This window comes from Sparus aurata, chromosome 7, assembly GCF_900880675.1.
Source record: "Sparus aurata chromosome 7, fSpaAur1.1, whole genome shotgun sequence".
Taxonomy (NCBI): Eukaryota; Metazoa; Chordata; class Actinopteri; order Spariformes; family Sparidae; genus Sparus; species Sparus aurata.
In genome coordinates this window covers 33524032-33548951 of record NC_044193.1, presented here as the reverse complement: position 1 = coordinate 33548951, position 24920 = coordinate 33524032, and the positions used below count along the sequence as shown (strand labels likewise).

The following is a 24920-nucleotide window of genomic DNA, read 5'->3' as shown; positions in this document are numbered from 1 at the left end:
AACTGAACTGCAAAGCACTAAAATAAAAAAGCTCCTCCCAATTGAAATATCCACAGAAAAAGATAAATATACATACCTATATATACACATATTTACACTCATATGAACACCATGACCCATAAGGCACTGAAAGGCAGGCAGGAACGATTCTGTTAACGTTACTTTACTTCATACTGTATTTAACGATGTGGCCTTCTCTCTTCCAAATAATCCAGCCATGTAACTATCAATCCGCTCATGAAATGAAATCGTTCGCCCCCGAGAACAAATACCAGGACTTTTATTGTGAAAGGCGGAGCAGCGGAAAGTGCCTGTGTGTATGTGAGCGGGCTAAAAGTTTGCCGTCTTGGTTGAGGCAAGGTTAAGACAACACAGCCGAGTGGTATCATTTCATTGTCTTTGTAAGTGCGTAGGCAGCTTATAACCCTCGGCTACAATATTTATGAAGACCTGAAAGTGTTTTTTGGTCTCGTCTGTGACCCAGCCAGCCCACGAACCAAATTTAGGAGTTCAGTTCCTTCAACTTCCGTCACGTTCGTCCCTGACGTCAGCGCTGCGGCTGCAGCTGGATCACAGATTGAATATAGAATATCATGTGCTGGAGATAAAGACTGGCGCACCTCCTGGTGGCTTCAATAGAAGCAGAAAGCGCAGAAGAAGGAGGGAGAACTGACCAAAGGTATAATGTTAACTTTTCAGTTATCCAGACTTCCATTCGGTCTGGACCCGCCTTCCTCTCTTCCACAGCTTAGGTTAGCTTCCTAGCTCCACTTTGCCCATAGTTACTAACTAACTGGAAAACACGCCGTTCTGTTATAACAACAGTTGAACTAGTAACGATCCAGATGAATTAGTTCAAGTGGTAACTAGCTGAAGTGGTGACGCCCAATCGTCACTGATTGACTGTAAGTTGATTTGCAGAAATTACTTTAGGCCTGAATGTAGCATAATTTGAGTCTGACGATGGGCTCTGTAGAGAAAAAGCTCTCGCCAAGTCATGTAAGAAGAGATGTTACATGCCGAACAGGCTCTGAGTCTCGATCCAGCTTCTCCAATAACTTTCCTTTGTTAACTAAATATCTTGGGCTTTTGGACTATTGGCCGAACAAATCATGACATTCCCTTGTACACCCTGGAATTGAAATAAACGTTAGTCGCTTTGAGAGCTGGGCGATATATGAAATGATATAATATAATATATGATCTTGTTGCATGTGGGGATTTGTTATACGTGTTGTCTTTCACTGGCTTTAAGGCAGTATTACAGTAAAGTTGTGTAATTGTCTGAACTTACCAGTTCACTTCTGTTTTACTTGATTAACACTTGTCTTTACCCACTTACTTATTATTTCCAAATTTCTGGTGTTTATGCAAATATAATTGTGTCAATATTAAGTAAAATAACAATAGTCATCCATGTTGTTGCAAAATCAAAATTGAGGTGTTTGGTCAACAGTATTGTGATACTGAAATATTGCAATATTATTAGCTAATAGGCCAGGGCACCCAGCACTTGGTGCATACAACCCCAATCTAAAGGACAGTAACTGAACTAACAATAAACAGGGATGTTTTATCACATTCTATGAATTCAATACTGCCATAAATCTTGTTTGTCCCTTTGTTATTATTTCATTTAGTTCTTTTCATAAGATGATTAAAGTTTGAATATGTTTCTATAGTTTTTCTGTGTGTTGGCTGCAGCAGGATGGACATGTCCAGCAGGTTGGCAGTGTGGCAGGAGCTGGCTGAGAGCTGTGGTCTCACTACAGTCCAGCAGGGCCTTGAGCATGTTTGGAGGCTGGTGCTGCTTTGCCTGATCTGCAGACTTTGCTTCAGACTGGGTGAGCTGTCAGTCATTATCCAAGGGATTTATAATAAGGGATAAGTTTTGGACATTTCTGGAGCTTCACAGCAAAACAACGTTGCAGCATTCTCCTAAACAACTGAAGTAGATGGAGACTTGTTTTTTCATGGAAAAACAGAAAAACTATTAAATGGCTCCATTGCCCAGCATAATATAAGAGTCTTCAGGAGCTCAGAGATCCAAATTTGATTTGAAAGATGAAGCTAAAAGCTGATGCACACCATGTTTGGAGTGGACATATGAGTTTGAATGCATGTTGAGGGTGTAACTGAATAATCATTTTTGGGTGAACTTTTTCTGTAAACCTGGTTAGAATCAACTGAAAATTCAACCAATATTGATGTAATGAACATATTTCAGTCAGATTTAAGTTTCATTAGAGAACCAGGGGCCATTGATTCTGAAAATAATTCAATTAAATGTTTTGGTGCTTGTGTCCTTAGGAGGTGTGTCCACTGTGAAGCATGTCACGTCAGTGTTGACTGGAATGTACGGCCTCTTTCTGTTCTTTGAGCTACACATGCTGTGGGTGCTGTTGCTCAGTGTGCTCTGTTACCTCGTTCTGCTCCTCAGCCGACACTCCAGCAGCAGTGGCCTCTTCCTCTCGGTGGTCATCCTCATCTACCTCCTCACTGGGTGAGAAAACACAGCAAAAACCATATACTAACCTGGAAACTAAGATAAATTAGTGCAGCTTTCCAAAGAAAACAGAAAAAGCAGTTGTCCTGAGACAGTGTGCCACATGTAACTTTAAGTGGTGATGATTACAAGCATTTTCCACACATGAAAACATTTTAAAAATGTCAAAGAGAGCTTAATTGCTCTGCCTTTCACACAATATGAAGATGCCTCCACTCGAGCCTCATTTGGCACTCTATGTGTCTGACTATGCTTGTATGATCTGTCGGTGTTTCTTGTGTGCCCTCTGATAGAACCGTGAGTGGGAGGCTAACAGATGACAAACATACCATGTGGTTTCAATGAGCGTTGGCTTGAAAACCAAAAAAAGGAAATCATGGTTGAAATGAGGACTAAATCCTGGCACATGTGAGCCATGTTAACATAAAAAGAACAGTTTACCCAAAAATATACATTCAGTCATTATCTTCTCACGTACATGCAAAGGAAAGTCAGCAAAACAGCTTTGAGAATGTAAAACAACAACTGAAGGAGTCTGTGGAGGCCCCTAGATCCCAGATTGTTTTGAAAATATGCTATTTACTAGAGGTGTGGAAATTTCTTGATTATATGATGCATCGTGATGCAGAGAGGACGATTCAAAGCATAATCGAGAGTCTGCAGCTTATGTTGATTGTTTATTGTCTGGCCTCAGGTATGTCAGAGGGAGGCAGAGCTCACCTGCGAGTGATAAAAACAACTCGCCTAGTATTTTAAAAACAGGCGTCTTGCGACACATTTTGGATTTTATGAACTTGCTGGGAAGCCCGAAGTGGACGTGACGCACACATTATGACCTCTGCTTCACAACAGTTGCTATTCACGTTAGACCTGAAGCTGAAGCTGACGTCTGCCATACATTATAACAGTTACAGCAAGCCAAGTTCAAATCTGCAACGTGAGAACCATATTGTAGATTACAACAAACGTGTACAGCACTGCAGATGGACAAATCTCTTGTTTTTCTAATGTTTCTTTATTGCAAAGATACAGCTTTTATTTTGTAGACTGCTGTAGTCTTATTATTAGAAGGACCTTCTGAATAATAAGGGGATTCACATTGTGATAAAGTAGCTATGTGCAGTGATATATAGATCATTGAGGATGCCATACACTGAGATGCATCGAGAATAATTTTGAATTCCAAACTTGGACAGCTGAATCATAATGGAATTGTGAGGCCAGATTCACACCTCTAGTATCCACACCTTTCTTTCTTTTCTTTTTTTGCAATTCACTTTTTCATTGCCTTTTGAATTTAACATTTACAACAACAACACAAACATCCACAAAGATTCAAAAAAGAAAATAAAGAAAAAAGCCAACATAAGACAATACAAAATAAATGAAAAAGTTAAATGATAAAAGTAAACACAGAAGCATTTTCAACATCCATCCATCTCAATCACTAGTACAGTATTATGATAGTGTCCCCTTCACCCTAGTTAGTCACTCAGCACTGTGTTCATGTAGGGCCCCCAAATTTTCCAAAACACAACTTGTTTGTTGTTCACTTTAAAAATCATAATTGGCTATTTTGGTCATCTCTGTTAACCATTCATTAAATGGGATAATGTTTTTTGTTTTCTAGTGTCTTTCTAGTACAATCCTGCAACCTGTGGAAAGGGCCAGTCTGCACCATAAGTCTGTTGAGCTGATAGATCCACCCCCTTTGTTAATATACCTAATATGCAGAGTGCAGTAACTCTGTCCGGAGTAAATTATTTCGAAACGTTATCATATTTTCCCATAAATTCCATGTCATCTGGCATTCATATAGCATATGTATGAGTGTGCCTCTGAGAGTCCTGTATTTTCAATCTTGCCATCTTACAGGGAGTCCAATAGCGCCTATTGATATCTTTATATGTAATTAACCTTGTCTGGACTTCCCTTGATGTCTTATACCAGGACCAAACTATTTCCTCCCATGTCTCCATAGCTATTCACCCTCCAATATTCTCTTCCCATCTGTCCTGAGACGGTCAAGTTTTGGTGGGTGAGATCGTCTCATAAGACTATAAAGTCTAGATGCACTGCCCTTAACCAACTTGAAATAGTTCCTTTATTGCTTTTTGAGATGTAAGTGGAAGTTTCCTCTTTGTAGACAGTGTACAGTTTCTTAATTGCAGATATTTCCAAAAGTCCTTTTTTGGAACTTTGTATTTAGCATATATCTGTTCAAAAGATATAAAAACGTCACCTAATAATTTTAGACAGCTGACTAAGGGAAACGACAGAGTGGTACCAGTCCACTTTTGGTAGACACAGACCTCCATCCTCATTAGCAGCGTACCTTTGTTCTGTTGAAAAAAGAGCTTTTGCCTGCCCATTGAACCTTTTTAGTAGTAGGGGATGGAAACATGTATGTTTATATATTTGATTTGTGGAATGGTTACCATTCTAAGGATGTTTATTTTACCCAACAGAGATGACCCTAATTTAGACCAGTTTTGTAAAATGCACTTGAGTTTCTGTATAAGGGGAAGGAGGTTTTCTGTCATCATGTCCGTAAGGACTTGGGTAAGCCTGATGCCCAGATATACTAAACCAGAAGGAAGCTAACTGACTTCAAGGAGTCCTCAATCTTTTTATGGTTTGTTGGACCTCCTCTAATGTGACATCACCCCCAATCTCCTTTTGTTTTTCTTCAGACGGTGGGCAGATATGTCATCCTGGTCTGTTGTGCATTGTGAAGTATATGATTTTTGATAAAATCCCCTAAATCCATCAATAATCTCCACAGTGTCTGTCACTAAACTCGCATTCTCGTCCTCAACAAAGGTTATTAATGTACGATTATATTGTTGTTGTACTCTTTGGGCCAAGAACCTTCCTGCTGCTTCCCCTTGCTCATAGTAACTCTGCCTACACAGGAATAGTACAATTTTTTTCTGCAGTATTGACTTTAACTCAAACCTGAGTTAACCTGAGAACCACAGGGTTTGGTTGGGATGCATGCATTATCTCAAGGTCTTCAATTTCTGTCTCCAATTCAAACAAGCATTTGATCACTTGTTTTTTTAAGTATAGCAAAGCATGTAAAACAGGCAGTCGAGGAGATGCTGAATGCTTGTGAAATAAACAGACAACGGGTCCATGTCATTTTATGTGACAATGTAAGGAATATGTAAAATAGCAATGGATGATATGAAGGTACCAAGTGTGGGCTGCGTCTCCAACACACTTCCACACTTCAGCTAGCTGCACATGAGGGTCTGCTGTCACAGTGCAAAGTCACAGACTCACCTGCTAACACAAGGCAGGTGGTAGGCCAATGTTGCAAAAGCATATCTGCAGAATAACAAAGAGCCATATGACAGTATATACTTTATTTCAACAAAATAAAATACCTATTAAGGAACAGCTTTGATACAGGTACTTTTTTTCTTAATGCAGCTGTATTATCCAGGAAAATATTAGTTAAGGACTCGGTATCGGCATTTACTAAATATTCAAGGACTCGGATCGGTATTGGGGTAAAAAAAAAAACCTGATCGGGACATCCCTAGTTGTAATGATGTGATTTATTAATAAGGGGGGATACAGCTGGCTGACGGGGGGCCATGCAGCCCTGTGCTTGCTAGTTATAATATTGATGTTCTTTCTGCTGGAATCATTCCATGTCATTATTTGTAAAATGATTTTACAGGCAACATCTACACTTCCTTGTGTGTTTACAATTTCCTCAGTAATTCTGTGCAAATTCCCCATTTATTATTTTCATAAGAAATTCTGCGAACCTTTCTGGTCACACCGATTTTAAAGTCTCTGCACTGGCTACCTGTCTGCTTCAGGATTGATTTTAAGATCATTTTATTAGTTTTTAAAGCTCTTCATGGCCATGGGCCAACTTATTTGTCAGATTTGCTTTTATCATATGAACCCTCCAGAACCCTCAGGTCCTCTGGTCACAGCCTTTTAAAAATTCCAAAAGTGAGAACAAAAACTCACGGTGAGGCCGCCTTTCACTACCACGGTCCACGTTTGTGGAACGGCCTCCCAGAGGACCTGAGGGCGCTGGAGAATGTTGATACTTTTAAGAGCAACCTTAAGACCTTCCTTTTTAGGCTAGCTTTTAGCTGAATTTGATTTATTTATTGAGTCTTATTCTGCTTAAACCTGGTTTTATTCTATTTATCTATTCACTCACCACTTATCTATTTACCTTAATTATTGTGTTTTATCTTGTTTTACTGTATTCACGATTTACTTATTTATATTATTGATTTCACAGCAGTTTTAGACTTTTGACCTCCTTTAGTATTATATCAGTCTTAGTTTTAGTGTTTTATTATTTTATTATTTCATCTTATTTTACTGCCTCTAGTGTCTCCTCAGTGAAATACATCAATGATAGTGTTTCCTCAGTTCCGCAATACCTGTTGTTAATGCCTTGTTTTATTTATTACCCTTTTATTCATTTATTATTACTCACTCTTTTACTTCACTTACTGTGTTTAAGTAGCTGGATACGTGTGTGTGTGTGTGTGTGTGTGTGTGTAGGTGGGAGTATGTGTTTGCGTATGTATGTGGGGGGGGTATTGAAATTGTTACTGTTTTAATTCTGTAAAGCACTTTGTGCTACTTTACGATGTATGAAAAGTGCTCTATAAATAAAGTCTGATTGATTGATGGTGTAGAATTCAAGTAACTGTATTTTTCTTTATTTCAGAGAGTTGCATTTAATTGACATGGTGACCTGGCACAAAATAAGAGGTAAATATTTCGTATTTGGTCTGAGAATACCATCATGTAAGTACTTGACTTTAAACTTGTTTTCTAAAATGCTGCTGTCAGGGCATATGTTTTTAAGAGTATTCTGTAAGTATTCTGGGAGCACTTTAAGCTGTGACAAAGATTATTTTCCTCATTTTTTTCAGTTAGCTGATCTTTTAACATTACACTTTAGTCTAGCATGAGAAAAAGGTTCCCATGGGGGGAATCAGGGTTTTGCTTTTTTTTATAGGACCAAGGCCGGTGCTAATCAAAATGTAATTTATGAAGTCCCTAGTTATGGTTAGGGTTGGGTGTTAGACATTAATTGGTTATGGTTAAGGATAGTTCTTGTCAGTGGCCGGGACTAGGGTCCATTTGCCTGGAGTTGTGCTGAGGGTTGCAACCCCCCATATGATGCTGGAAATGTGGCAGGTGAGATATCAAGACTCCTATGATCTGACCATGAACCAGAAACACCAAAAGAACATCATGAGACATGTAGGTCTGAGTACTTCGGGTTTTAGGATCCCCTCGAAATGAAATGCTTAGCATGCCAGTATCCACACACACATTAAACACATGTCCTTTTTTATGTAAGAGATAAGGTTAGGGGTAAGGTTTGTGTTGAGTTGAGGTTAGGGGTTAGGCTACGGTTGGGCTGATGAATGATGCCATCATCCATCGCTGTTTGACTGACAGCCATCAACTACTAATCCCTGACCAACATAACATTGTGATTCAAAAGGCTCTTCACCAGAGAGCACAAGTAAGTGGCGTGTCCCCTCAGAGTTGCCATAGGGCAAGAGATGTTGTTGTTGTCAGGGTTTCCTCTACATGTAATTGACTGTGGCGCACCGCCACGGCAAAATAAAAGCCGCCACACCTTAAAAATTCAGGCATAAATAAATCTAGTGTTAGAGAAAGTCAATATTTTACCGTCGTCTTCGACGTTAACTAGCATGTTGGATATTTAGCTTGATAATTAGCTAGAGGATTAAAATGGTCACTTAGAGCAGAGTCCTGCACGGGTCTTATTTTACATTCCGCACCCGAGCCGACCCGCTATAAATTGATACCGACGTCCGAAGGAAAATTGGATGGACGCAATTTTTAAAAGTGAAAGTAAGCCAGCGTGGGGAATGGGAGTTCTGGGAGGGCGCAAGCACGCATGAATGAGCTCATATGAAATATAAATGGTTATCATTTGTGTCGCTAATAATGACTGATGATCAGGGTTGGGAGGGTTACTTTAAAAATGTAGTCTGATACAGTTACTAATTACCTATTAAAAAATGTACTCAGTAACGTAATCCAAGTACCACAATATTAAAGTAATGTAACTTGATTACTTTAAGTTACTTTTGGATTACCTCAATACAAATGCAAATAAAGACTTCCTCTGAGGAACACATAAAGCAAATTAAAAATGTAATTAATTGTAGGGTATGTTAGATTTATTCAGTTTTATTCATTGACTACTAACTATTCTGCTGTATTCAAGAATTACATCACATATTACAATAATAGTAGTAATAATAATAATAATAATAATAATAATAATAATAATAATAATAATAATAATAACAATAGTAACAATTATTATTAGTGTTATTGTAACTACTAGGCCTATTTCTAGTAATAGCAGTTGTAAAACACCCCCACATATAGGATGTGTGTCACTTATTTGTCCCCCAAAATTACCCATACAATTTCCTAATATAATCATGCTATTTTAATACCTTGTTGTGATCTAAAGTGTTAGTGACCCATTTCAGTCACTGCAGGTGTTTCAGGCAATTTTGTAACATACAAGCCTCACAAGGTGGCAGTAGCTACATTTTAAGTGCCTATGGGGCCCTCGAAAGTCAACGAGTTTTCCACGATGAAGTCCGTGCAAATGTTTCACAATAAAAGCCTACTGAGCTATTTATGTTAGAGGACTTTTAATTTGAGACGGACACAGGAAGTATTGAGTTTGTATTAACAATGTAATGTCTTCATTTTAACAGGGCAAATGGGAGCGAACCAAAACGAGACTTCAAAACTACCAAAAACCTAAACACGTACCAACCCGGTCACCAGCAGCACCACCCACAGACCCAGTAGTAGTACCTAGAAGCAGCAGCAGCACCACCCACAGACCCAGTAGTAGTACCTAGTAGCAGCAGCAGCACCACCCACAGACCCAGTAGTAATACCTAGTAGCAGCAACAGCAGTAGTAGTTGTTACAATGACAGTCTGGTTAGCAGGCTAACTAATGTTAACTTTAGCTAACATAATTTCTGTGTAGGTAGCTAACGTTCGCAGTTTCGCTTACCATTAAATGTTTCTTTAAATTGGATGTGGTGTCCTTGGACGATGACAGTGTGTGCACAGCTGGGAGGCATAGCTTGCACTGTGCAGTGATGTTGTTCCCTCTTACTTCTTTAGAAACAAAGAAATGGCGAAATTTCCACGCAGTGAAAGCATTTTTTTCTCTAGCGCTCGAGTCTATAATGAGCCGTCTGGCTTCACCTGAGAGCAGAGCGTCGTTGTGACTGACTTGTAGTGAAGTGTAGTAATGTGTGCGCGCGTGTATACGGCATTGCCGCATTGGCAAGTGTTAGATTAATTCATTCACATTTATTCATCATTCATCATCATATATTTTAATTGTAATCCAACTAATAATCCCAATTTTTTTCCAGATGTATCTGTAATCTGATTATGGCTTTTTTTTCTGTAACTGTAATGGAATACAGTTACTGTTTTTTTGTATCCTAATTACGTAACGCCATTACATGTAGTCCGTTACTCCCCAAGCCTGCTGATGATAAGTGACGCCTTGAAAATGGCAATCGTAAAACCCGACCCGCCTCTCCAGGCGTCCGACCCGATCGCATCTGTGTCCGACACAGTACATTATGTTTCACCCGTGCAGGACTTTGACTTGAATAACTCCTCTCTTAAAACAAATAATAAAAATATTTCTTTACAACATGAATCTTCATTCCAAGCCCATGCAGGGGAGTTCTTGATGGCTGTGTGAGAGCATTCCCTAAATTCCCTAAGTAGCCTATGACATAAGTATAAATATTACATTATGATGACCCAAACTGTACCCCCCCCCCCCCACCCCCAGCGCCACAGTCTCAGAAAATACTGGAGGAAACACTGGTTGTCATTGTTTGTGATGTGTGTTGTGAGGAGATGAAAAGATGTATGTTGCTGCTCAGTGCACTAACATTACGTCTCTGTGTGCCATTTATTTTCTTATTAAACCAGCTAAGTTAAGTGAACCCTAGACACTCGGTTAAATTTGTGAAAGCAGTGTTTGCTGTTTCTCTGATATGCTGTTTTACACACAGTTTTCTTAGCTTATTGGTTTGTCAGCCAACGTTGTTTTTATGCATATGAGGCTGAACAAAGCTAAGTTATAGACATAAGGGGCGGAGATGCATGTCAGTGGTAACAGCTTCCTCTGCAGAGTGAGACAGTTGAAGGAACGGCGGTGGCGGCTACAGGGCTACACAACTGCTTCCTTACAACAATAGTAGCCCCATCCACATTGCCCTTTTGAGTGTGGGGATCCTGCACCCTCCTCTGTGTGAAAATCTCAGATGTGGCAAAGGATGAAATTTCATAGCGGCTTCGATGCACTGGAGGAGCAGCATCGGCGAATCGTACATGTGTGAATTAGGGCTGAACGATATATCGTTATCGTATCTATATCTAGATATGAACATTCAAGATATTCATATCGAAAAAGCAACGATATAAACGATATAGATTACCCCCTGCTCGCCCTGCATGTACAGCTCTGGCAGTTACAACAAACATCGTTTTTACGATTGCCTTGAATGCAACGCTAAGGCCAGCCAATCACAAACCTTATTTCATGCTTGCTTTGGATCGACAGCTGAAGCCAACCAATGACAAAACATACGAGGGCGGGAGTGAAGGGGAGGGAGACTGAGACGCACACACACACTACATACTAGTGTTGCCAACTTGGCGACTTTCTAGCTAGTTTAGCAACTTTTCAGACCCTCTTAGTGACTTTATTTCTTAAAAGCGACTAGCGACAAATTTACCGACTTATTCAGATCATCAGGGGAAAGGCGAGAAATATATTATATTGTAATTCTCCTGCTGCTCAGAGTCATCGCAGTCCACGGCTCCTCTGCAGCAGCGCCGGGCTCTCTGACCTCCCGAGCAGCTGCACAGGCGGCAGGCCGGTTATTTGGTAAAGACTTCTCTATCAACCATTTGTATATGGCTTGACATAATCTCTTATACAGCATTCCTCCCCACGAGTGACAGAGTCAGACAGTGTCCTGTTTACTGATGCCGATAATATAATTGACACTTGCCAGGATGTTCGGTGGGTCAGGATCTCAATCACAACACGTTATAACAGCATCCATATGATTATAAACAGTCAACAGGTTCATGTTCAGATCAACAAGAGCACACCGGGGAAACACCTTGAAAACACACAGATGTCATCATCATGATGTGTACCGTCATGCCTCTTTAGGAGCCGCAGCGCCAGTTTTCTGTGTGAATTATGCAATGGTTTGTCTTTGTGCTGGAGCTGCTTGGCTCTGTGTGAACAAACAACGGCACAGAATTGGCAAACTGCCGTTGCGGCAAATTGCGCGACTCTGTGTGAAAAGGGCTACTGAGGGGACATGCTGCCGCCACGCAGACATCACCCAACCCTAGGTTAGGCATGAATTGGTTGTGGTGTTAAGGTTATGATTAAGGGTGGGCTTAGGTGTCCACAGTGAATGGAAGTCAATGTCCTAACAAGGTGTGTGTGTGTGTGTGTGTGTGTGTGTGTGTGTGTGTGTGTGTGTGTGTGTGTGTGTGTGTGCGCTAGGCTCTCAGATGGTGGTGGCCATGAAGGCAATCTCTTTGGCCTTTGACCTAGACAGAGGAACTGTTGGCACCCTGCCCTCCCCAGCTGAGTTCCTGGGTTATGTTCTGTTTGTGGGCACTGTTGTCTTTGGACCTTGGATCAGCTTCACCAATTATAACAACACCATTGAAGGCAGAAAACTGGTGAGTAATTGATTTTCGTTCTTAGTCTGTGAGCCTTCTAGGGTTCAACCCAGTTGCCAGAATAAATTTTGTCAACGTACGTTTTTGCAAACCACAGCTACATTGAACCGTTCAAATCAAACTTTTTGTTGCTGTAGGATCAGTTTTCTATTCTATGTTGTAACAACTATTGATCTGGTTAGGTTTATGCACAAAAACACTTAGTTAAGGTGAGGATAATATGATTATAAACTGTCCGCGGGTTTAGATTGACAGGGGGGAACACCAGGGGAAACACCTTGAAAACACACTGACGTCATCATCATGACGCGTACCGTCACGCCTCTTTAGGAGCCGCAGCGCTGACTTTCTGTGTGAATTACACAGAATTACACAGTGGTTTGTCTTTAAGGCGGAGATGCTTCACCCTGTGTGAATGACAGAGAATTGGCAAACCACCGCTGTGGCGATAATGCGGCTTCTCTGTGTGAAAAGGGTTACTATGGCAGTGAAGCTCCGGAGGAGAAGTAAAACCCAGGTCATCAAAAAAGGTCAGCAAAAAGGTCATGGGTGAAACTACAGATCACACTCCCGTGTAAGTACTGCAAGCAAGCAAAACTGCTCCTCAGTTATATGTTACATGATGTCTGCGGCAGGACTGTTAATTCATAAGCTTACATAACAACTAATTATGTCAGAGCGCACAGCGGAATATCCGTTCCTTGTCCCTCCAGCCCATCCATTCTACAATCAACCTAGAATGCATTTTATCTACTGTGGGAAACTGAACTTAGTACTTTTAAGGTTATTGCTGAATTACGTCGGTGCTTCCGAGTACCAATTCACATTAAATCCATCAATGCCAAATCGATTTAAAATGACTTCATGATCTCGACCTTCAAAATCAAAGGTGGAGTCGAGGATTGAGCCATGCTCCCAGTGTCATGTCCAGCAAATGTGTCAAGAGGGGAAAAAACAACACACACAATGTTAAATCATTCATCTTTACTCACTACACCTTAGCTTTTTTTACCCTCAGATGCACATAAACTGCAGGTTTGGGACTTTGTAAAATACAAAAATGTAAACAAAATACATGTCTTTCTATTGGTTATGGGTTGCAAGTGGCAGGTAAATATCAGTTGTCAGTATCTGTTGAAAAAAACTATGTCTGTCTCGTTTAAAACACCTGGTTTTATTGCCATATTCACTGTTGGAAAATGCAAGAGTTTTTCCTAAAAAGATTTAGTAGTGTCACACTTACAAATCTTTAATAATATCCAGTGATTTAAAAACTTAAAATGCAGCCTCTAACTGCAGTCACCAACTTGACAGCCTTGTCGCCTCTAAATTTACCTCCAGACAGAACTAGTTTCTATACATGTAATCTGATTGAAATAAGACACATTTTGTAGAAATGTCAGTAATAGTGCATGTGCCATAAAAAAATTGCATGTATCCCTGTTTTACAGAAACGTTAAATGCAAACATGTCATTCATGTGACGGGGCTGTTCATGTATAGAATTGTGGTGGTAATGAGGTTATTTGTTCCTCAGAGCTGGTCGTGGCTGCGTAGTTCCTCCCTCAGCCTTGTAAAGAGTCAGATCTGTCTGCTGGTCTCCACGTGCATCGCCCCTTACCTCTTCCCTTTGTTCATCCCCATCTACGGAAACACTTTCACACAAAAGTAAGGCACATTTTCATCCAAATCTTCATCCCCCTGCTACTTTAATATTTACCTGTTGGTAGTTCTGCCAATACAGCTTTCAAAATAAGTTGGTTTGAGAACCTACTGTCTGTCTTTCTTTCCTGCTTCCAAGAAGCATTTGAGAAAGGTAAGGGTTGTTTTCAGGGTTATAATAATTTGCTTTTTCCCACAGGCTGCCATGAGTCTACTGTAGTTCATTTAACTTAAGAAATGCACAGGGGAGAGTTTTTAATGCATCATGTTGTTGACAAAATGCACTTCTCGTCTCATCATCACTTGATGCTGGGACAAAGCATTTGGCCATCGATCCAAAGGCAGTAGTTAATGTTTCAGTAACAACATGTAACAGTCTCAACTCAAGATCCAATTACTATCTTTATGTAGGTGCAGGTGTGAGCAGATAGTTGTTATTTGCCTTATAAATGCAACACCACTGGTATGTCCTAACTTCAACACAAAGGAGGTCAAAGAGGTCCTCTTTCGAAAAGGTCAAGTGTATGGAATTGAGGAAAAAAACAAAGATAGGATGTGTCTCTGAAGTGTATGCGCTGATGTTCCACAGGTGGCTGCGTGCGTATGAGATTGCAGTTTCCTTCCACTTCAGTAACTACTTTGTTGGTCACCTCAGTGAAGGCACCTGCATGTTGGCTGGAGCAGGCTTCACTGAAGAGAAAGACAACATCAGATGGTAAGTTCAGCTGGGGCTGAGCAGCTGTGATTAAAAATGCTCGTTTCATGGTAATAATATATAGTACTGAGTTTTATTTAGACATTGAGACTTAAAAAATAATAATTTGTCATTAATCGGTGGAATGAGCAGGAGAGCCTAGTAGAAGGGTCTCAGGTCAAGGAACTAACAAATATGAACAAAAACTGGCTGTTTGTCAGACAAACCATCCGCAAGCTAAGTTGCATGTTACATGGCGTCTGTGGCTGTGACTGTTAACTCATAAGCCTACTTACCAACTAATCCCATCAGAGCGCACAGCAGAATATCCTTCCCTTGTCCCTCGAGCCCATCCATTCCATGATCAACCAAGAGTGGATTTCATCTACAGCTGCGTACCGAACTTAGTACTTTTAAGTTTTTGGCCGAATTACATCTGTGCTTCCGAGTACCGATTTATATTAAATACATCAATGCTAAATCGTTTTAAAATGACGTCTTGATCTCAATCTTCAAAATCAAAGGTGGAGTCGAGGATTGAGTCATGCCCCCAGTGTCATCTCCAGCAAATGTGCCAAGAGGGAAAAAACACTAACTTTTATCTGGTCATCCAATCAGTGTGAAATGCTGGTGTTTTGTAGCCCACGTAAAGATTTTGGCCTGGTTTCCTTCCCGTGAAGTGGTTTAGAAACTGTTACTTGTTCTCTGAGACACCGACAGTCTTCTTTTGGCAGGATTTGACTTTTGCTGAATGGAGTCTTGTGTTCTTTATTTAGTTGACTCTGTGTCTGTGAAGTTGCATTTATATCTCTCAGGGAACTAAGTTTGATGTATTGATGTTGTGATGGTGTGGGCACTTTAGCTCTGCGTGATCATTCTTTATATCCAACTGATCCCGTTTCTGTTAAGAGTTCCATGCAATGCCCCCTTAGAAACCCTTAGTCTGGCCATAATGTAATGCTTAGAAAGACCTCTTTGTTTAGAATAACATTCAGACAAATGACATGTTCACTCAGACTGTTAGACTATACTGTATGTGGGATGATCTTATCTAGTCCTTCATCCTTCTATCTACTGCTGCTTCTAGACTGTGAAGTTTAGCCCAACCACAAGAGGTGGCATTTCTTAGCAGCTTTTTTAGTCTGTGTACCTTGCCAGTTTTGATGCTTTGACCCTGTCACACCACAGCTAAGAACAGAGCACTGTTTACTTACAGATATAAGATCTGCAGTAGCCTGTTGCAACAGCATCAGCTCCTCAGAAAGAACAGTCTGCTCTGTGAGGGCGTGTTGAGTCCAGATTTTGATTTTTTTCCCTCAAGTATGTATATACTTACATAATGATATTGTTTACTTGTTTTGTATATTGCTGTCTTGACTGACTGGAACAAAATGAATTTCCCTAGTGGATAGTAAAGAACATCTTGTCTAATCTAAGCTAATCTAATATAATCTATATGTCCATGCTCTCCACTTCCTCTCCCTGGATGATAACTGTTTCTCTGGTACTCCAATATCAGGGGTCTCTTTTATGAAACTCTGCTGAGAATCCACACTAACTTTTTTGCATACATATAAATGAGGGAATGTACCAATGGCAAAAAATATTCAGATTTATAAAACCTTATGGACGCCTACCGGTGCACAATTTCCTTTTATAAATCCCAAATCAACTTGATATTGTGTGCACATGGATCAGCCCCTTATCACACCATGAAAAGTGCCTTTTAAATGTTAATGCATAGAAATGAGCCTGCAGATTGACCAGTTCCTTACAGTAAATCATGGCCACAACTCGGAGTTAGATGGGTCAAATGAATGTTTCTGGTACAGAAAACCAGGGTTTTGTGAACGAGGTAGTTACAAAGCACATATTATTAATTCTCTCATCCACATTGTCTTCTAGCAGTGTGCGCATGGTGAAAGTGTATCATTCACCATTACGCATGAGTGGCACCTCAGTATTCATATGTTTATTGTGGTCAAATTGACTGCTTCGCCTGCCGGAATGATTGTGTTTGGTACTAGGGGTGGTGAAAAAAATCGATTATTGATCAATCGCGATTATAATACTGACGATTATGATTCGATTATTAAATTTCCAAAAATCTATTTAAAAAAAATACAAAATAATATATATATATATATATATATATATATATATATATATATATATATATATATATATATATATATATATATTTTATATATATATTTATTTATTTTTTATTATTATTTATTTATTTATTTTTTATTATTATTTATTTATTTTTTTTATTTATTTATTATTATTATTTTTCCGCTACATGGTCCACAGTCTGGAGCCAAGATATGTTATTCCATCCCGGAGCTTTTTCACACTTAAATCGATTCCAAATCTTTACAAGGAGACAAACCTTTCAGTGCAAGTGTCCCTCAACTCTGCTCACAGGGTAGCAATAACCTGCGATGCCTGAACATCCAGAGCTACAGTCTCATATGTGACCGTTACAGCTCATTATGTCAGGAGTTAATGGAAGCTAATGTCCTACTTACTTCAGACGAAAGCTATGGATGATAGCCACACAAGCGCAAATATGTGTGAGTTTCTCAAAGCAATGGCAGACGAGTGGGGAATAGAGAAACACGCCCTGGTTCTCGTTACCAACAATGCTTCTAACATGAGTCCGGCTGCTGAGCTTGGCAGCTTTCTTTTAACAGTGAAACACTACATTTAAAAGAAATTAAAAAATAATAATTTTGATATTACAGTTACACTATACAATATTGAAGGTGCTGTGAGGTGTTACTCCCAAGATAAGTAAAATAATTCAGCAGCTGACTGATGTTAAATGGAAGATCAATAATCGTTAATAATTGAAAATCGAATCGATAATCGTTAATAATCGAAAATCGATTTGTAATCAAATCGATAATCGTTAATAATTGAAAATCGATTTGTAATCGAATCAAGACTTCAATAATCGGAATCGAATCGAATCGGGAAATTGGGCAGATTAACCACCCCTATTTAGTACATTTTTAAAACTATTTTTTTATTTAATCGTAATTATGCTGAACTCGCCCTGCATTATGATTTGGACTGAATGAGGATCTGTAGTGTAACGATTGTGTAAGAGAGCTGTCACTGACTTTATTTCCAGGCTTCTATATTTTCTCCAATCCATATGTGAAGACGTACTGAGTGAGCTGACCAGAGAAAAGTGTGTGTGTGTGTGTGTGTGTGCACACGCACGTGCGTAATTCACACAGAAACTATATGGAAAATAACATTGTACTCAGTGGTTTATCCATATATCAGTATACCATTATATTTGTTGTATAGCACAATTCAGACACAAGGCAAGTCAAAGTGCTTTACAGGGCCATAAAATTTACGCTAAAGACATTGAAGATTGCATTTATAATACTTTAACAAGAAGGAAGACATCAAGAAACATAACATTAACACAAGTTAAGAAATAGGAAAGTAAACTAAAAGAGAACAGGTTTAAAAGAGACAAGGAAAAATCAAAAGTCGAAAAAGTGTGGTTCAAAGCCTTGACAGAAAGGTTTACAGCCAGGAAGCCAGTGTAAAGAACTGAGAATTGGGCTGCGTCCGAAATTCCATGCTAACATGCTACTGAGTATGCTAAAACAGTATGTGAGATTTTTTAGTATGTCCGAAACCTTAGTATGAACCTAATAGTACGTGAGGTGCGTACTGTTTCCGGTAAATATTACAGTATGCAAGCACTGGACACTACGACGGCATAAATATCCCACAATGCAATGCAGCGGTGACGACAACTACAACACAACAGACAACGGCGGACAGCGACAAATGCAGCTCTGGTCTAACGTTATAATGCTTCAATTTAAGTTTCTAACGGTAGCTGTTTAATTAACATTAGCTCCTTAGTTAACTCAGTTAACATTACAACCAACCAACAGTGTGTCATCATAAGTGAAATCTTATACTTAAGTAAAAGCCACTTAAAACACGTTTTACACAAGTATTATTGCAGATTGCCAGTAGAGGTGAGGTTGACACGGGTTACCACGGTTACGCATCTCCAATCCAACCGGCAACAGGCTCTTAGGAATTGCGTCACTTCTGCACTAAGCAGTGCGTCTGAAAAGATGCATACTGCTGTTATTCACTCAAAAGTATGTTGAACGATAGTGCACATATTGAGTATTAGGGATGGGTACCGAATTCGGTACTTTTATTGGTACCAACCGAATTCCCCCCGAAGTACAGAGTATCGATTCACGTGAAGTCAATCGGTACCACATTTCGGTACCTGAACGCACCTTCACGGGCGTCAGTTAGAGCGGAAGTACGGTATGGACGGGACAGGGACTGAACGTAAAGTACGTTGCATTCTCTGTCAGAAAGACAACAAATTTGTCTTCAAAATAAGAGCTTTACATTGCACCCCATTGGAGTTTAGAACTGGGTTCTTAGTGGGGGCTTTTAATTTGAAAGTAGTGACCGGTATTAGCTTGGTGCTACGACACAAGCGGACAACGAAGACAGCTACAGAGACCGAGGAGACGCTAGCATCTCCTGGATCTCTCAGCGGCGGTCCAGTTGCTCATCTTGACGTCTGCGGATAAAGTGATGGACTGACTGCTGTGATCAGCTGTTTCCTGGTTTTGAAACTCCCCGGCTGTGGGTCACACCATAGACATACACTACTCACAATAAGTTAGGGATATTGTTATTTACATGAGTGCCTTTCCTATTTGGTCTGAATTTTAATGAAATAAGTAAAAGTTCCCTTTGATATTACTAATAATGAATGAGAAGAAACACCATTTTCATTAGTTTAATATTTATTACCCCAAAAATTTAGACAATAACAAGGATAGCCCCAAATAACAAAAATTGACAATGTCAGTATCGGGTGTTTCCACCATTTGCCGCAATGACAGCTTGACAGCGACGTCTCATGCTCCTCACTAGCCTCATGATGTTGTTCTGAGGCAATGCGTTCCACTCCTCCACAAGTGCTACACGCAGTTCTGCCAGGTCACGTGGGGGTGGGGTACGATCATCCAGTCTCTGCTTCAGCTGGTCCCAGACGTGCTCTATGGGGTTCAGGTCAGGGGACATTGCTGGCCATACCATATGAGGCACTCCTACTTCCTGAAGTCGAGCTGTGACAATTCTGGCACGATGTGGTGGAGCATCATCATCCATGAACAGAAAGTTGGGGGTGTGCTGGCGGAATTGGAGGATGATGATGGGTTCTATGATGTCTCTGAGGTAAGAACGTGCATTGACTGAGCCATCTACAATAACCAAATCTGTTTTGCGCTGACTGGTGATGCCTGCCCAGACTGTTGCACCTCCTCCACCAAAGGGAACCCTGGGGACCATGTTGACCTCGGCGTATCGCTCACCTCGCCTTCTCCAGCAACGCTGACGACCATCATTTCTGTGCAAGGTGACCCGACACTCATCAGTGAACAGGACGGTAGACCACTGCTGCATTGTCCAGGTCACATGGTCTTGTGCCCACTGCAAACGTTCACGGCGGTGTCTTGGTGTCAGTGGAGTCACCTGCAATGGTCGTCTGGCATTCAAGCCAAAGCGGTGGAGTTGGTTTCGAATGGTTTGTCTGGAAACCCTAGTACCCCTCACATCTTGTAACTGGGCCTGCAGCTGTGTGGCAGTTTCATAACGATGTCTGAGTGCATAGGTCCTTAGGTACTGGTCATCGTTGCGGTCTGTCACTCCTGGGGCTCCACTCCTGGGTCTGTCACGAACTCTGCCAGTAGTTCTGTGTCTTGATGCAAGTCTGCTGATGACACTTTGAGACACACCAAGTTCACGAGCAACATCTGACTGCCTGCCACTGACCCGAAGGCGCGCTATGGCCAGGTGGTGCTGCTCGTCCGTTAAGTGACGTCGTGTGTTCATGGCTGTTTGAATGATGAACTTGAAATGACTTACTGACAATACCAGCTTTTTATACCCTCAGAATGTTGAAATTGATGCCACATTGAAAAGGGTTGTCTTTTAGTTTTTTGGTATTGGCCCCAATATGAAAGGCACACTGTACACAGTGAGACCATTACGTGGAAAACACAACATGAGGTGTGTCTATCACCCCAATACAATTGCCTCCCTATCCCAAAGCTCTCTGAAGTGAAACAAACACCGTATGTATGAAATCCACTGAGTCTCTCACAATATCCCTAACTTATTGTGAGTAGTGTATATACAAAGACGCCTCATTGAGCGCTGGACCGTACGTCAATGTCGCCGCCATGGGAGGAGGCAGCTCAGCCCCGTGAACTAATACGAGTCAATGAAGTGAACTTTATAAAGCTCACTTCTACAAAGTGCCATAAGTTAATAAGTTAATTCAGGAAACGGATACGAACCAAAAACAACGTAACGTTCTCTGATGACTATAAACATTAACTACTTCTTATATGTTCAGTCTACAGGTCCGCACCAAACCACAATATGTATTTTTATAATGTTTAACAAGTGTTTATAGCTACTAATGTATGTAACGCTGTTACTGTGATGATACATGACAATTAAATATTTAATCTGTGTCTATAATAACCAGATCCTGACATGTAAATGTGACATCTTTCTACCATACTGTCAACTTGTTTAATTAAATTTAAGTTTAAATAACTGACTTCATAATATATGAAGTCAGTTCAGAATCAGAAATACTTCATTGATGCCCGATGAGAAACTGCAGCGTTACAGATGCTCCCAAGTCAAGAATATGCAGAAAAATACTACTACTACTACTACTACTACTACTACTAATAATGATAATGATAATGATGATGATGATAATAACGATAATAATAATGATAATGATAATAATTAAAACTATATATGGTGCGTATTTATAATAGTAGCCCACTGCAACTTTACTCTTTTTTTTACTTTAAATGTTATTTTATACAATATCATATGTTATAATGTTCTTTCATGGAGTATATATCTATACTGCTGAAAAAAAGAAAGCAGGCTCACTGCTGCTGCAGTTTATCTTGATTTGCAGACTTTGTTAATTTTTTGTCGCAATGATTATTATTAATACTTAGATCATCAAAAATCATTCAGAAGAAGAAATTCAGAAGTTTTGACTATTTTTTTTTATATACAAAATAACTTTAATTACCACACATATAGGCAAAAAAGTACCGAAAACAGGTACCGATATATACCGGTACCGATTCCCAGGTACCGAGTATTTGTACCGTATCGCTTCAAATGTGAAAGGTACCCATCCCTATTGAGTATGTAGTGTATAGTATGGATTTTCGGACTCAACCCTGGAGTGATGTGATCTACTTCTTGAGCAGCAGCATTCTGAATCAGCTGCAGCTGACTGATGGATTTTTTTTTGAGTCCTGTAAAGACACCGTTACAGGAGTCGAGTCTGCTGAAGAAAAATGCATTGACAAGTTTATCCAAATCCTGCCAAAACACAAGTCCTCTAATCCTTTATATTCTTAAGGTGATATCTAGCTGACTTTGTAATTGTCTTAGTGTGGCTGCTAAAATTCAGGTCTGAGTCCATGATTACACCGAGGTTTCTGGCTTGGTTTCTAGTTTTCAACATTACAGATTGAAGCTGAACCGAGACAGTTAGTCATTCTTACATGGCTCCAAAAACAGTTACTTCAGTCTAATCTTTGTTTAACTGAAGAAAACTCTGACACATCCAATCATTGATTTCTTCAATGCATCTACTCAGCATTGGTATGGAATTATAGTCCTCTGGTGATATGGTTATATAAATGTGTCATCTGCATAACCATGGTAACGTATTTTTTTGTTTTCCATTATCTGAGCTAGGGGGAGCATGTGAATGTTGAATTACATATCTCCACTCAGATGTGTAGTAGTAGTCTCTCCCATTTAGATAGGATTTAGGTGTCATCATATTTTTCGGAAACGGCCGAATTCCTAATCCTATTCCCCAGTATTGGTGTGTTTATTGCACAGGGATTTAAGTGTGGTGAAGCCTCTCAGTGTCGAAATGCCTCGCTCCATGGTCCTGGTGGTGACGTCCTGGAACATCCCTATGTCTCGATGGATGAAAAAATGTAAGTCCAAGCCTCCACTGTATTAAAAACACCAACATTACTGAACACTGCTACAGAACACCAAACCCCACAGAATTAACAATTATCTAAACAACTTCTTGCTGATTGACTGAGCAGCTGAATTACATCAGTTTTATGATTTGTGCAGCCGGCCTATAGTGTTGGAGTTTCTCCACTGGCCATTGCTTTGTTAAAACAAATCGATACCAGCTGTGGTCTATCATGCCATTACATATCCTGTGACTAGCCTGCTTCATAGAAAATAAAGCTGGGAATCTGTGACACATCCTTTACAAACTATTGAAAAAATACACTGGCCACAGAAAATGCGCTTAGGTGGACACACTTAGTTCTGCTTGAAGTGTCTTTCTGTTTCCTTGCCAATGTCAGCAATTGTGGCGGCACTTTGATCATCTTGTTAGTAGGCTCATCAACCTTGGCATTAGTTATGACTGTTGCTTAGCGCAAAAATACTTTTAGGTTTTTAGGTTGTTTCAGCAAAGGGAATTTATGAGAATCAAACTGACCACCTTCTAAGATTAAAAAGGTCCATTGTTTTGTACATATAATGTTTATCATCCTAATTTTTGAACTTTATCATTCTAATTTTATTTTTTGCATGAAAATAATAGTTGCAGATCTACTGGTGTTTAACTACCTACCTACTAGACAAACTGTAAAGCATTTACTCACTTGGTACACCAAAACACACTGACAGTCTGTTACAGGTTTTATTGAAAGTAACATTAATAACTTTATTTACAAGTTGTCTTTATGCTGTGTGTTTACTATGTCCTCCATGTTCCTCAGATGTTTTTAAAAGTGCCATGAAACTGGGGACCTTTGCAGCCATCCTGGTGACATATATGGCCAGCGCCTTACTGCATGTTAGTAAGATAATGCACACTTTTATCCAGAGCTCTTTACACTGTTGTTGAACTTTTTTAATATAAAGTATACTATAACCATGTAGAGTTTTTTTGTTTTTCTTTGCACATCTACATTCACCACAGAATGGGGACACATGATGAGCATACAATCTCCTGTCATCCATTTGTGACTGTAATATTTCACTTATAGAAAAGAGGCTGTGAATACTAAGGTTTAACATACATATTTCTTTAGTTCAGTGGTTCTCAACCCTTTTTTGGGCCAGTTTCACCCTATCCATTATCCAGGTCCATTACTGCCACCATCAAATACATTGTAGGCAATTGTCCTCACTGACGGTTGATGATACATCTGTTTATAATTATGATTAATATGATAATTACTTTTCCTATTGTGTATGTCATTTTATGATATAAAATGTATTTTATTTATCAGGGATGTCATGATATTGATTGTTAGTAGGATGTCTTGTAACAATCTCCCTTAATTATCAACTCAAAGGAAAAGTACAAACGCAAATTTTAAGGGAATGGGAGGACTTGATAAGTGCTGCTATAAGTATTGATATTCTTGGAATAAATGAGATAGAAACGAGAACACACAGATGGTTAGGCACCATGTATTAACAGAAAACAAATTAAATTACCTCCGACATAGGCATACATTGGCATACACCAAACAGTGGAAGTTAGGCAAACTCCAATACAAACAACAAACATTTGGCAAAAAACTCCAATAACCCGGAATATCCCCACAGTTCAAACATTCTATTCCCAATGTAAAGTGTCCATGAAAGAATTAATCCTGAAAGAATCACAATAAAACTACCTTTGACAGGTGCAAAAGTGACGAGCCGCTGTAAGTCTTAATGAAAATAAGCAAACCCACCCAGCCCGTTTGGCAACCGGATTGTGGGCAAGCATTAGTCCAGTGTCTTTAAATCCTTTTTTTTTGGTTCCCAATGGGTTCCTTCTGTGGAAATCACGTTATCATCCTGGCCACGTTCTCGAAACACCAACGGTTTCCACGTGCCGCGTGTGTCATCTCTCTAGCGACCTTTTCCCTCTCCTCCATTTATCACATTTGGTTACAATAATGCAAGTAAGAAAATAATAACAACAATATTAATAAACGGTGTTCTTATCCCAGGTCCCTGATGATAAGAGTTAACTAGAGCTGTCCTAAACAATTATTTTTCAATCGATTAATCTAGCAATAATTTTTTCGATTAGTCAACTAATCTGGCAATTAGTTTTTCAGTTACCGATTATTTGACATTTCTTGATCA

General features: G+C 39.7%; 1 protein-coding gene across 5 annotated transcripts in view; it reads left to right on the top strand.

Moving 5' to 3' along the window:
• The first annotated feature begins 273 nt into the window (after positions 1-273).
• The window catches only part of LOC115584810 (protein-serine O-palmitoleoyltransferase porcupine-like), a 31048-nt gene continuing 6401 nt past the window's right edge, over positions 274-24920 (top strand). Inside the window, exons 1-10 of one of the 5 annotated variants that reach the window (XM_030422588.1) lie at positions 316-679; positions 1683-1844; positions 2311-2356; positions 2441-2503; positions 7221-7264; positions 12130-12311; positions 13848-13978; positions 14562-14687; positions 22641-22741; positions 23552-23628. In XM_030422588.1, the coding sequence (XP_030278448.1) occupies positions 1709-1844; positions 2311-2356; positions 2441-2503; positions 7221-7264; positions 12130-12311; positions 13848-13978; positions 14562-14687; positions 22641-22741; positions 23552-23628 (906 nt within the window). In that variant the 5' untranslated portion in view covers positions 316-679; positions 1683-1708. Of the gene's footprint in view, positions 680-1682; positions 1845-2310; positions 2504-7220; positions 7265-12129; positions 12312-13847; positions 13979-14561; positions 14688-22640; positions 22742-23551; positions 23629-24920 lie in introns of all 5 variants that reach the window. The other 4 variants (XM_030422585.1, XM_030422586.1, XM_030422589.1 and 1 more) reach the window with 4 other exon arrangements.